Here is a 15,689-nt window from a genome sequence, read left to right as displayed (position 1 = left end):
ATCATCATCAGTTACATAAACGCCTAAAGCCCCACCAGAGCTGGTAATAAAAACTTTCAGTTTTATGTTTCAGAATTGTCATTAAATTCAAATGTGCCAGGGAATAAAGGAACAGTAAAGTTTCCATCTTTTACATTCCAGAGTAGCTTTTTTAATACTCTCGATATAAATCTGTTACAATACAATGTTCTGATCTACATGCCACTGTCCCCCTTAACCCAAATTCCCTAATAATGTCTTTTACCAATACTGCTGAAATTATTGGTAGAGATAACGACAGAATAATATAGATAAAAAAAACCTTTATAAAATAGTTAGTAGTAATGCCTATGAGTATTTAATTTAGAAAAGACCGTCAGAGATTGGAATATTTTATTATTTATTTATATTTGATATGTCAAATGCGTGTGCAGTGATTTTTAAAAAATATTATATGAATATGTTTTCCATACCTTCACGAGATACACGATAGTACCTCCATCCAGCGTCAGTAACAGACATATTACCAACATCACAAATTACATGTAATCGACATTGTTCCTTTTGGCGATTATACCCAAAACAGTTGCAGCTGTTGATACACAGAGATCCACAAAGTGAGAGTGAAGATGCCTTGGTTTCTTGTAACAAATGTGTTGTTCCAACCTTGTTATCTATTTCAGGAATGACCGAATAAAATGTCTCACACGATAAACAAAATTTTAACTTTAGCACAAACGTATAGAAAATAATTGTTAGAAACTTAAAAAATGAAGTCATATCTGTAGGTTTCGCTTTCGGAAAAAAATTGAATACAGCTATAAAGTTCCGATGCTTAAACATTTTTGAATTGGATTTTAGATATTCTAAAAAAAAATCAATATGAGAGTGCCCTTGTATGAAACGTGAACTTGCAATTGATTCATATGCCCTATCAGCATCAGCAGCCGTATACAATATCGTGTAAAGATTAGTTTTGTTAATCGGTAAGAATAAGTAAAATGCTATTGATCGTTTTTAAATTTCAATATACATTTAAGCTTATCTAAAAGAAAATATTACATTGACAGCTACGGATATAAAAAATAAAATATTTCAAGAGTTGCATTTCAAAAATATAAATGGATGATATATTATCCCTCAATAAATTTAATCACATTCAATTCTCATTAGATTCTGTTGTATCAATAGTTCGATTTAGTTCATTATGCTAAGACCCCCCCCCCCCCGTCCAATGAGGAAAAGAAGACATGGCATTATAGAATGTGCAATTAAGAGCAACATATATAACATTACACTAGAAAGCTCACTGGTATTATGGCAATTAAGCCTGGATCAAGATGATATAGGCTTAAGTTAAGTTCAAATATATCAATTCACTTGCATACCTTTCTGATTTATGTAAATCGTGCTCAGAAGTTAGGTTTACTCTCAATCAGGTTTTTGGCAGGTTTAAATGGATATTTAAAATACTGTGGTTTCATTAATATTCAAGGGTATCAATTTTCGTGGATATAGTGAAAATCACAGTTTCAAGGATACGTAAATTCGTGGCCAATGACCCTATCAATGCTAAATGTTAATAGAAATTGCACTTCAATGAACATTTAATTACGTGGATCAACTTTACAACGAAATCCACGAAAACTGGTATTCAAAGAATATTGCTGAAACCACAGTAGATTGACTACTTTTTTCATGAGGTTGACAAAAGTTTAAATATTAACTGTAGGCATCAATTTTTGTGGTTTAAAAAAATCACAATTGCAAGGATAAACATGGCAATTGATTCAATCAATACAATATACTTTTAGAAATTGCACTTTAATGAATATTCAATTTTGTGGATCACTTCAACAAAATAAATACACGAAAAGTGCTAATCAGCAAATACTGGTGAATCTAAAGTATTCGGAGAGAGAAAGTGGAGGAGATTGAATAAACCATTTATAAAATACCGAGGAGGAATTTATTGAGAGATTTCGTTAAAGAAAAGAATATGTAATTGCACTTTCAAAAAGAATTTGGGGAATATCGGGAGCGAAAACAAAAGAAGCTATCAAAAAAAAACTTCATCGACATCTATTCTAAACCAATTACTATTTCCTTTACGGTTTTATTGCACCGGGTGTTTTCTCAGAGTTTCAGAAGATTTGTTTGAAGTTTTGCTTCTTGCATTGTTAAGCCGGTGTATCTTGCCCTTGCATAATATTGCAAAAATATGTTGCATTCCATAAGAAAATAAACTACAAGAAATTCAAAGAGAATTTCTGAATCACAGCAGTATTAAGGAAATAGTTGGTGCAACAGATTGTACACGTTTGCCCATTATATTACCTGACAGGTCGAAATTAGAAAAAAAGAAGGTAAACTTAAGGACTTTTCACCATTAACGTCCGAGCAATTTGTGACCAAGATTTTTTGCTAGCAGTTGTTGTTGCAAAGAGGCCTGGAAGTACCCATGCTAGTAGAATCTTTGAAAACAGTAACGGCTCTTTAAGCCTAATAGATGTCATTTTACGGATATTTAGAGATATTACAATTTTTTCAAATTCATAGATAATTTGATTCACAAACAATCTATTTCGCAATAGAAATTGACTTATTGTATAATCGCTGTAAAGATTCTGACATACTATCTAGAAAACTGCTTTCAAAGTTACTTATTGAAAATTTCATTTTTTTTATTTTCATAGTTTTGTGATATATCACACGTGGACAGAGACTTGTGTTACTTGAAGAAATAATCTTAAAATAACGTTATTTTACTTTACTTTTAAGGTAATGATCTAGTAAATGAAAGATGTCTACAGGTTTATGAAATTCAGGAAATAAATTCTTTCAATTATGCTTCATAACAATAGCTGTGTTTAATAGGGTGTATCGGAGCTAAAAATTTTAATAAACTCAATGAAAAATCATGATTTTAACTGTCACTTCCTATTTAATATGAAAAAAAATAAATAACATAATTTTGGAGTTTCGTCCATTTTTGCATAAAAAAATATATCTACAATGCCTACAATATCTCCCAAAAAAAAGTCATTAAACAAGCTCTTGACCTCCCTTTTAAAGTGATGTCAAATTGAATATAGGTATCGGAATTTCTTTTCCTATCATTTAATATAGAATGCCAAGAAACAGTTTCCTTTTCTACATAATTCCTTCAAAGCTGTAAAATTCGGGAAAGATTTAACAAATCAGTTATGATGTCATAATGGTTCTTGCACCAAAAAGACACTTTAAAATCATTTACTAGATTTTGGCCTTTAGGAGGCCGACTTAAGTTTTCATTGCGCATGTTTTTGGGATTTCTAGTATAATACAGTGGGTTGGTATTCTCATGAAATTTTTATGATGTCATTTATAAAATTGAACCAGTAAACGAAATACAGTAAAAAAAATTAGATTTTTAAAGAAAATTTTTGCGTGGACCCTGAGGTCCACGCATAAAATATATAAGGGAGGTTAAAATGGATGCTATGGGGAAAATGCAACCTGCGCATGAGCTAGCCTGGTTCCTGTGCGTAATTGGTAGCTCAGGGAACCAGGCTAGTACACGTTTATCGGGATCGGGATTTCGTGTCATATGCACACTTATATAAGTTCAAAGGCGCTTTAATTGTAAAGTTGTCAGTAAACAGTACAGAACAAAGTATTCCTTTTAAAGAAATGATCGGCATGTGATATGAACTGTCAGTATTGTGAAATAAGTTGATATTATGCCGAAACTACAACATGCATCAAATAGCATAATTTGCAATGTATTGTTGTTTTCCGAATACACATGTAACTTAACTTTACCTTTATAGTAGGCGAGGCTAGAGTAATTCCCGATTAAATTTTTTTAAGCATTTAAGTATGATTGAATATAATTATGTCACTGTATAAAAGTTTAAATCTCAAGAAAAATGCATTAAGATATGACATTTTTAATTTACACAAAGCTGTTCCTGCATAGTTAACAAAGTAATGCGAATCGTAATGTGTGAGCAAATAGTAGAATTCACCGAATGCCTGATGCTATACATGCAAACTTCATTTATAGATAGATCATGATTATTTAGGAAGTATGAAGCCTTTTTAATTCTGAGATAAAAAGTCAGGGCTATACATACATGTATACGTAAACAACGTACAAATTTAGTGGTTAAAAGTAGGAGGCTAGAGTGGGTGGAATCTCTAATAATCGTAAGGCTTTCACGTTTTCGTTGGAAACACATGCAAATGGTCCATGTATTGTAATCCTTTTTTAAAGGACAACAACTTGTTGTTTTTAAACGATTTTTCCGTTATGCGGTAGGGGAGCATTGCCAATGCGCATTTATGACGTAATGATAAAATGAAGCTTTGTAGGAGTACGTTTTCAGAAATAACATAAAAGAAAAAGTAAAAATTGTACACCGTTTAAATTTTATGCACAGAATTATGCTATCCTCGGGGACATTTTTCTTATTTTTTTAAATAAATCCATTTTACAAATCTTCATTCGTAATGCTAAAAATATATAGCAAAATTTGGTGCATTTTAATATTTTCAGGCCCAACTAAAACCAAGACGGTGGAGTTTAGTATTTTTTACATATAAGGTAGAGGTGATATTACCAATCATATATAACAATTTGAGAGAAGAAAGCTATTGTAGTATATTTTTTTTAATCTGCTGAAGTGCGGAAAATGACAGTTTCCTATATTTATATATACTACTATATTAAAATAATAGACTCGAATTTTGGGGCTTTAATACCGAGAAATCGGAAGAGTGCTGTCTTTTGTTTTATATATTTTAAACATCATTGGTACCTGCAGACTACCAATTTGGTTTTTTTCTCAGTCAAGCTTTGCTTATTAATAATCAACGAAAATTCCTTTTAAAAATCCGGAAATCATCTTGATTTTTTGGATTTTACAATCTTGCACATGCGCATCACATTCACGCTAAATCACGGGAGGCTCTTTAGTTTATGTTTTAACATTATCACGTTTGCATGGATAAACTCAGAAACTATATTACAAATATTCAATAAAATGAAAATTTGTCATATATTCTGTTCATCAAAGGAAATACGGGAGATTGTCTGTTCATCAAAGGAAATACGGGAGATAACTTTAAGTCAGTGCATTTAATATGAAAAATCCCGAAAGTTCATTATGTCAACATGGTGTGGAAATTCAAAGCGAGTAGAAAACGTTGGTGAAAAAGTGTTTTTGTTTTTTTTAACCCCGAAAACAAGAGCATTGTCATCACATAAAAGCTTCTCTTTCGGATATACATGGACACAAAGTATGAACATGAAGGCGCTCAATCACTTATAGTGTAATACAATGTATGCGTGAGAGGTTCGTAAAAAGATTAAAATTCTTTAATTATTTTTAATAGTAAGTCTTTGACAAATATTCACAAATGAAATATAGCCCTAATGATATAGATATTATAATTATGTTTAAATTTCAAAGTAATAAAAGGGTTTAAGGGCGGACATTTTTACCGGGTGGTAAATCTCAGGTGAGGGCGGGGCTTAAGGTACTTCACTACACCAATACTTATACTTTTTAAGACACTTAAATTTTAAATTTAAATTTAAATTTAGATTTAAATGTTTTGTTAAACTGTTTGTATCAATCGATTCAGACGTCATAGCTCAGTGGTTAAAGTATCAGGCTTGTGAACCGCAGATCATGAGTTCGAATCCGCCTGGGCTTTTGTTTATGTTTACTAAATGAAATTTTTGAAAATATCATTTTTTATCCAAAATTGCACATTTTTTTCGCCTATTTGACATATATACTTCTTATCCATCATGCTTTCTATCATAATCTGCTTATTTGAGAAAATATTTCAAGGTGTAGTGAGGCACCTTAATCATTAGATGTGTGAAAGCCTCCGGGGACTGCAGTCCACCTGCGGTCGTGAACGCTGTTAATCGCTATACACAGGAAGCAAATTAATACATACGAAATAAAGAATTAGTCAGAATTGGTCTTAGTTTGAATATCATATTGTTCTAACGACCATACGATGCGATTTTATGCCCAAATGTTATGTGTCGTCCGAATTTTCTCTAGGCACAGGTGCGTAAAGCACAATTGAAAAAATGCAGTAAATTAATTCTGCTATAAAAGTATAACTCAGTACATTGTGTTTAGCACTTGATATTGTTTAAAAAGTTAATTTTAACAATTATAATTGTATAAGAAAACCATACGATCAGTAAGAATGTGGAATGAAAAGGCAGCCATTATACATCGACAATTAATGGAATCGTTTTCCAAGGAGTGACGTTTACATGCAACCAGTTCCAATTGAGTGAATTACCGGTAAATATAGCTGTATAGCACATTGTACGTTTGTTGTAAAAAGAAACTTTTATATGTTTTGAAGCTGTCCATGCATTTTCATAGAATTTATTAAGTCACATACATTCAACATAATTCAAATATAAATTGTGCGTATTTTCAATCACTGAATAATTATCTTTCATAATCAGTGTTAATACTGGTAATGTTAAAAATTTAATTTTTAATTTCCCCTTTTAACACATGACGGAAGCTATCAAAGATAACGTTGTTAATTGCTAGTAAACAGAAATCCGCGGACCTGGCCAGTCCACGCTCGGACGATAACGTCAATAAAACTGGGTGCTATTGTTTCAAACTTGATTGACAAGCGGCTTCATTTTGAAGTTTGTACAGGTAAAAAAGAGGGCGTTTGTAAAATGTTCGGCCTCTGTAAAAATGTGTTCTTGTATATATATATATATATATATATATATATATATATATATATATATATATATATATATATATATATATATATATATATATATATATATTAAATTAATAAATTAAAGCTCGAAGCAAAACATTTTTATCCTTGTTTGCTGATTGAAAAATCTAGTATATCCTGTGTTTCAAAAATTAAAATTAAAAAGATACAGTATTGATAAAATTTAAATTTCATTTTCATAACATAATAATATGTACATGTGTAAATGCAAAATGCTAAAATGATAGTCTTGTATTCGCTTTCTTACACCAAATACTTTTTTTACTTGGTAATGATCGTCTAAGAAAATATGTTAAAAATGTTTTTTTGCTTCGAAACACAACCAAAAAAAAAAAAATACATATCAATTCCTTTTTAACTAACATGTCCACAATGTATAAACTTTATTATTGATGTACATTGAATACATTTGTGTGATAAATTCTTGTCTGATGATGAAATGTGAAAATATTAAAAGCAGTTCACACTTTGATACAGGAGTGTGGAAGATTTAACTAAATCCTTTAAATATATTTGCATATTTTTACTATTTTACTAATACACAGTATTATATCATTTAAAATCAGCATTTTAATTAATTGCCGCTTGTACCATAATTGTTAAAATGTTTAGTGTATTGCAGTGTAATATATACATATAATGTATTTATCAAAGTGAGGACAATCCAAGTTATTAGAACGTGTGTCTGATCATTTTGACATCTCTTTAGTAAATAAAATATGTTCACAATGAAAACAACACTTATCTAAAAAAAAAAGAAGCTATCTTAATTTATAAAATTCGCAACAAAGAATCCAACCAAAAGGTTTTTTGAACGTGAAAATCTATTAATCTAACCTCAAACCCGAACAAAAAGCACAAATTTAAACACTAATGGAATTAAAAGATATATTTAATATACGATCAATACTGAATGGGACATATTATTTGTTTCACTTTACTGTTACATTTTACCATTACAGATTATAACTCTGTGAACATTTTGTCGCTATTTTCGCCTATAGATGATTTCTTTGTGAACATTTCCTCGCTATCCTCGCCGATAGATTATAACTGTGAACATTTTCCCGCTATCCTCGCCTAATCATCATAGCCGTCTTCTGAATGCTTTTCCCTGTTGTAAGTAAAGGGTACCAAGGTTGTACCCAATCAGAGGAGCCGAACAGACCGTTTAGATAGGCGTCAAAACAATCGTGGTACCACCAGCCTCCTTTGTGATTTTTTGCGCAATAGTTAGATCCTTCTGATGTTGAAAACTCCCTACCATTTAGATTGTCGCTTGCAGAATTTGGGGTCATCCGGTTTCCTGGTTTTTTTTATAATATAGAGAAATACACAGTGTATGTTAGCGAGCTTCAATATATTCAAATGTCTTATCAAAGTGTAAAATGTTTGCTGCTGGAATCTACCAGGGAGTAATCAGAACAATTCGATTGTGAGTTTTAGTTGATAAGAGGATCCTTAGCTTTCTGAACAATTGAAACCAGAAAATGTTATGAAAGCCTATTATGGCAAACTTTGTCTTGTAGTATTGGTTACATTAACATATTATTTACGGATAATTGATAAATGATTTCTCGATAAATATATATATTAACCATAAAAAAACCTTTCTTTGTTGTTTCGACTTGTACAGACTTAACGGGCAACAATCATTGCAGAAAATTTTTATTGCAGAAAACTTTTCTTTTCTGCAAGTCTAATTCTACCTACAAGCCCACATGAAACTCCAAAGAAAGCATTTTACGGTTTAAACACATTCTGATATTGTGATAATGTTCCTTGTCAAAATTGTGTATTTTTTTATGATACATGTTATATGCTGAAACTACACTATGAAATAGCAAATGACAAGTTATTTATAATTGTGTAACCCTGACTACAGGGAGATAATCTTTAATCTTTACTTAAGTTTTTTATCGATCATTCAGTGTATTCAAATTTTAGTGTATCATATGATATCATTAAACATATAAAAAAGGCCCCTTTTTAGGCAATGAATTATAGAATATATGAGAATTTTAAACTCTAAAACCCCAAATTTTAGCTTCTATGAACATTTCAAAAAGTGAACTTCATTAAAACTATAAGCATTGATTATCCGTGCTTGTAATTGTATTTGTTATTTTTGAAACGAGAACTAAATGAGTGAAGTTTTGAAATAAAGGGCCAGTCGATGCTACTCTTTCGGAGGAACTGATATGAAAAAACAGTAGTTAAATTGATTTTAGTCATTATATAACGTCAAATATACTGTATACAGAGCGGTTATTTAAGTATTGTCTGAATTTAATACTTTAGATGCTTTAGAAGTTTTTCTAGATCGCATTAATCGATCACAATAAAGAAAACTTCATTTAATATCAGAGTGGTATAAAGAAGATTTCAATATTGTCATCGATATTAATTGCTAACGCATCTTGGTTTATTTACGCTCCCTAAAAGTATTCAGTATGCCAAAAACATTAAACCGTTCTTCAAAGGATGTACACATTTTCTCTTTTGTAATTTTGCTATCCAAATGCTTCTAAACATTTGATTGCAACACGTTTCGTTCCTTTTTTTGAATATGATATTGGAAAGAATCTGAATTAGTTTGATTTCATTATTCACTTTCCCTCGAGAGAAAATGTTCGCATCTCCCATCTAGTTCCACTTATATTAAATAGGTAGCCCTTCATTTCACAATTTAAGATCAAACTGAAGATGGTTAGTGCCAAGTTTGGTCCATATGAATAAGTGGTTATATAAATAAAGAAACGAATTACAGTTAACCGGCCAAACAGCAGATGAACGAAAATTCGTTGAAGGAAATGTGATTAGAAAAGCTCACAAAAGGTAAGCGCATTGGGAACAATTACAGTTTAAAAAGTTTTTTAAAAATTAAGCCCTAAACTGCTCATTGTTTTGAATATATGGTACTCGACGATATGTACTACTGACTGTTCCATATCTGACATAACGACAGGTTTAGTCTATTGTCATTACGGTAAACCAAATTTATGACAATCAGATATGAAATACAATACCATCTATTGAGAATGAGAAAGCTGTCTTATTATACATGTACACGTATGATTAAACAAATCGTGCATTGTGTAAGGTTCTTATTTAGATTAGTTACAACTTACAACCTCTAACTGCTTATTGTAAGAGAGAAAAGAAAAGATGGCATACCAAGAGTGCCAGATGCAGTTCCTCCTATGGATAATCTATAATTGTCCTGTTCATTTGAAATCCTGAATAGTTCGTACAATTCATACAATGTTGTACCGTTTGTAAGGGTGATTGAAATGTACAACGAATTGTTAGCTTGTGTAAGTTTATGAATTGCATCATTACCTACAAAGAAACGAACATTATTTGGCTCCTTCATGATATTATGTAATACTTGATTAATAAATCATCAAAAACAATCAAAGAAAATGCAATACTAGAATAAATGTTCGTCAATACAACTTAAAAGAAAAAAAATCCCCAGTAATCATGATTTTTTTATTTGAATTTTATTACAGAATTTTGTTATTAAACAGATCCTATAAAAAAAATACAATAGCTAGAACAAAGTCTTTTCCTGTATGTTTTTGTTAATTCTTACTTCAAATCACAGGGGCCAAGCCCGTTTAAACATTAATTTCAATGTAACCATAAATAAAGAAAGGGGTCGAACTCTGACCCAGATAAAAAAACTACCAGCTCGCTTCAAAAGCCTAATAAATCAATTATTTTTAAAAACACTTGCAATATGCATGTATTGTTCAGAAAAGTAATGTCTAAGATACACTCATGCCGAATTTCAAGTTGTAGGGTTTTAAAATAGCGGAGATATACGTCATTATTCTCTCGAAGTCGCCAGTTTATTTTTACTCAGACACCTACCGGTCCAGGGCTCACGTTGGGATTTTGCCTATGACAACAGCAGTATTGCAACAAGTCGAGAAACATTCGCACTAATCTTTTAAAATCTCACCTCAAACGCACGCTACTTACATCCTTAAATTCCGATAAAATTCCTTAAATACTCTCCAAACTGAACTTTTATTCTGCAGCTACATCAACTTCTGACCAGACCGGCCATTGTGATAGAAAATGTTAAACTCAATTTCATTGGTTAATATTCCTGATGGTCCAATCAGAATCAGTCTTTCTCGAAGACGTCAAAATGGCTGGCCCAGTCAGAAGTCAATGTGACTGCAGAATAAAAGTCCAGTTTGGAGAGTATTTAAGGAATTTTATCGGAATTGAAGGATGTAAGTAGCTTGCGTTTGATGTGAGATTTTGAAAGATTAGTGCCATTGTTTCTCGACTTGTTGCAATACTGCTGTTGTCATAGGCAAAATCCCATCGTGAGCCCTGGACCGGTAAATGTCCGAGTAAAAATAAACTGGCGACTTCGAGAGATTAATGACGTATATCTCCGCTATTTTAAGACCCATCAACTTGAAATTCGGCATGAGCGTATCTTAGACATTACTTTTTTGAAAAATACATGCATATTGCAAGTGTTGTAAAAAATAATTGATTTATTAGGCTTTTGAAGTGAGCTGGTAGTTTTTTTTATCAGGGTGAGAGTTTGACCCCTTTCTTTAATTATGGTTACATTGAAATTAATGTTAAAACGGGCTTGGACCCTGTGCTTCAAATTGTAATGTTGAATTCAACTTACCAATCCAATATTCACCGACAGCCAACCCAAACCCGTTTTTGTAATCGGCCCAGTTTCTATTGAAATTTTCGGAACCATCAAATCGATTCTGAATCACCTAGAAAACAATAAAAATACGCTATAAATAAATGCCATAAAAGTTCCTATGATATACATATATCAAAAGAGTTTAAAAATGGAGACAACTATGAAAGGTAGAAAAATAGATCAATTGTGAAGAAATTGATATTTCAGTTACATGTACTGTTAATTACTGTTAACATCTGATCTCTTAAATCATTCACTTTGATTTTGAATGATAAAATTGGTTTAATGTGTGTTACTATCAACCAACATGCTACATAAAGAATAAACAATTTATTCCACCAGATTTTTGGCATTATTTATCGATTGATGTATTTGACTGAATGACATTTTCCTCTTTCTCTATTTTTCTTTCTTTTCATTATTTTTACATTTATAATTAATTTATTTTCCTATTATCGTTATCTTATTCTTAGGAGGCAAATAACCACCATATAGCATTACATTTAGGATCTACATATATATAGATGCTGTTCATGGTTATTCATACATAAATTACATGTGAGTGTGTTTGTGTGGAGAGTCGCTTGTTCAGTTATGTTAGATGTAGCATGATATTCAAGATCTGTAATAATTTTCAACAACAAGGTTTTTGGTCATCTGATAAAACATCAGGTACACGTTTTTCTCATATATTGTAACTTACTGTCCAGCCTCCTCCCATCGTTTCCATATCGCAGACGACATCAGTATTAGCGCCCCCTGCTGGATGGAGGGTGTACACACCGGAACACGTCTGTCCGGCTTGATACAGCGCCAAACAGTTTTCAGCTGAAAAAAAGCATCATTGTTATATTTGTGTTCATTAAAAAGGATGATGATGATATATGGTAGAAATTTTATTTTCAATATCATGGGAATTAAAGAAGAAAAGCTTTCGACAATCAATTATTGTTTTGTTAAGCGGACAACGTTCTTTTAAATAGACACATACGGATACTTGTAAGTTCAGGATTATTGATTTATATTTGTTACGTTAACCTTTTAATCACAACTTTACGAAAACATTTAATTACATAATAAAAAAATTCATTCACATTAAAAAGATGGAGGTGACGGTTATTGTCGAAAGAGTAATATTGTATAGGTTTTGCAAATGAAAATCAATTATGGATAAAGTGCACTGGCATAAAATGTTGTAAATAATATTTTGCCGATTAAGTATTTAATCAAAAATAGATGAAAATTATTGATTAGAAAACTCATTAATCAAGAAACGGAATCATTTAATATTAAATAGGATTCCACAGAAGTTCTTGCAGGTTTCAATGAATAATCCATATTTTAAAACTCCGTATAGTCAAGTTCGATTATCTGTAAGCTATTGTAAAATATTAACAGGTTATAATTGTGTTTAATAATTATGCTAGAGCAAAGATGCAGTTTCATTTAACGTTCTTATCCAATATGATAGACATATAGCCCGGAATGTACATTTAAAACCACGTTTTTAATCTGTCTCACTTCTCAGATTAGATATATACCCTTTAAAAATTATTGTCTCATTGGGAGATTCCCACAGAAAAATTATTTTATTTTAATTATTTTACAGGATAATAAGAAAGTCCTATAAGATTTATTTGTGAAAAAAAAACCTACAGGAATTATTTTTTATACCTATAAAAGTTTGATTCAGACAGCAAGTTTTCCCATATGAAATCAAGATTTTCTATTGGATTTTCAAACCATATGTTGTTCAAATCCTTTTGGATTTTAACAAATTAGAAAAATTTCAAAGATCCTACGGAAAAATTCCTTCGGTATTTTAAAGGCAAATATCTCATCTGACAAATGAGTTACATAATAGACAAAAGTGGTTATAAACACTGAAATACAGCATTTCCAATACAACAGTTTGAAATTCGCCGATTGAGGATCTAAAAGAAATATATAATGGTGTATTCGAAAGTATATGAATTTACTACACAATTCACAAAGTGTCAGAGTTTTATTCACACTTGTTTGCAAATCATAAGAATGAAAATAAAATTTTATTCTTTCAATAGTTTAATGATTGTAAAAGGGGCTATTGACAATAGTTACGCGACATCATCCGTGACTTGAAAGTAGTCAAACATACAACATTTTGTTTCAGAAATTTTACAGAGAGACGACTCATTTCAAAGTAATCCAGAAATTTTATAAATTTTCTTAAGTAAAAATTTTGAGGTTTTAGTATATGTTTTCCGTATCTTTATGTGATATATGACAATAAATTCTTGCCCACGAATTTGCATCCCCATAAACGTATGTAGAAGCAATTGACTGAAATTTATTCAAATTATCCCGAAATTGCCACAAACGAAATTACACGCCCACAAACTAAGAAAACTTGGCTACCCACAAATAACATGAATAAAAATGATTCCAAAGTAATCCAGAAATGTTATGAATGTTTTATATCAAAACTTAAAATCATCCGTGAGTTAGAATTTTTATGTTTTACAATATGTTATCCATACCTTCACGGGATACACGATAGTACCTCCATCCCGCGCCAGTGTAAGACATGTTACCAACATCACAAATTACATGTAATCGACACTGTTTCTGAAGGCGATTATATCCAAAACAATTACAGTTGTTGATACACAAAGATCCACAAAATGAGAGTGACGATGCCTTGGCTTCTTGTACTAAATACGAAGTTCCAATCTTGTTTTCTACTTCAGGGATGGCTGAATAATAGGAGTCACAAGAGGCAGCAAGTTGCACAGTTAGCATTCTGATTTGAAAGATAATCAAATTTTCAAAAAAAGATTTCATATCTTTTAAAGTTCCTCCGATCAACAACAAGATTAAATTCTTTATGATAAAATTATCAAAAATCCTGCTTCTCGTGAAATTCACAGTCACTGTGTAAAATGCAATATTGATCTAATGATTATTTTTTCTCAAGTAACCAGTGCAACCCTAAGGTACACCAAGAAATATTTCTAATAAAAATCCATCTGGCGTGTTTTAAGCATCAATGTAAAATTATTCACGAGATATCGACATGCTAGTAGCATAACATTAACAGTAAAATCAAAGACGATTCCAATTCTTTCATTTCCATAGAGATATATAAATTGAATTGTATGTATGAAGTATTAATGTTAATAATTTATATCTTTAACCACTTATCAAATAGCTGAGTGTCACGGTTCTATTTCGTCAAAGGTAATAAATAATCCCATAGAGAAAGATGAGCATTGATAATTTTAACAAATAATGCACCAAAAGCCTGATTTAATTTTCTAGAGAAACCAAGAGAATGCATAGTTTGCGAAAAAGAAAATATAATACATTTAGATGCCTTTATTTGTCATGCAGCAAGTGGAATTTATATCTGCTAAACTTCTTTTTTTCTCTTGCTCTTTACAGCTGATTGCAAATAATCAACACCGAACTTGTTTTGTAGATGGCCAAAATAAATCTTATGATAAAGAAATGTTTCCAGAGGAATTCTTGCCAGCAGGTACTCATTGAATATTAACACACTACAATATTCATGCATACATCGCTGCTTTATAGCCATTTTGCACCTGCGCAAAAGCGAAAATACAATTTGCAGTAAAGTTAGAGGTAATCTTTTAAAAATAAAAAAACCAAATCCATATAATAATTTAAATTAAATATGTCATTCTGTACACATCAATTACCTCCCGTTGCTACCACTGTTGGTAATGGGGTCATAACTTGAACGAATAAAAAAGTATTCTTTGATAAAACTGTCTTCAATCCCGTTAATGTTTTGTTTAAAATAAATACTAGGATTCACGCTTAAAAACAACTTCAATGTAAATATTCGCATTTCTGATGCATTGATTTTCTAAATCAGTCCGCTGTAAAGAAGAATAATGGGCATACATTACTCTTTTGCCATACTCTGCAGAAAGATTCATGTAAATCATTTTAAGATGTACTGTTAGTGCTAAAGTGGGTTTTTTTTAATATTGATTTTTTAGTCGAGTTGTTGGTATTGGGTACAATTACAAATGAAAACATTATTGTTTATTACGGGCCGCCGGAAGGCGGTCCGTTATTTGATGTACATTTAAATATTGTTACTGCGTTTCTGCGGGATAGTTTTTTTTAATAGAATTAATATTATGCTTATTTTTATGAATTATATGTAAATTTGCTTGTAGATATATGTTTTATGCCTTTCCAAAAAATCACATAATTTTTT

The 15,689-nt window shown here is 31.1% G+C and overlaps 1 protein-coding gene across 1 annotated transcript; it reads right to left on the bottom strand.

Moving 5' to 3' along the window:
• Nucleotides 1-7,638: 7,638 nt before the first annotated feature.
• LOC117689092 (ryncolin-4-like) lies at nucleotides 7,639-14,457 on the bottom strand. Its single transcript, XM_066088888.1, has 5 exons — nucleotides 13,978-14,457; nucleotides 12,162-12,286; nucleotides 11,432-11,528; nucleotides 9,943-10,107; nucleotides 7,639-8,071 (listed from the first exon to the last, which is right to left on the bottom strand). Exons 1-5 carry the CDS (start codon nucleotides 14,279-14,281, stop codon nucleotides 7,836-7,838), a joined length of 927 nt encoding a protein of 308 aa, XP_065944960.1. The 5' UTR covers nucleotides 14,282-14,457; the 3' UTR covers nucleotides 7,639-7,835.
• Nucleotides 14,458-15,689: the final 1,232 nt, after the last annotated feature.

This window comes from Magallana gigas, chromosome 6 (genome assembly GCF_963853765.1).
Source record: "Magallana gigas chromosome 6, xbMagGiga1.1, whole genome shotgun sequence".
In the NCBI taxonomy this organism is placed as follows: Eukaryota; Metazoa; Mollusca; class Bivalvia; order Ostreida; family Ostreidae; genus Magallana; species Magallana gigas.
This window is presented reverse-complemented; position numbering and strand designations above follow the sequence as displayed.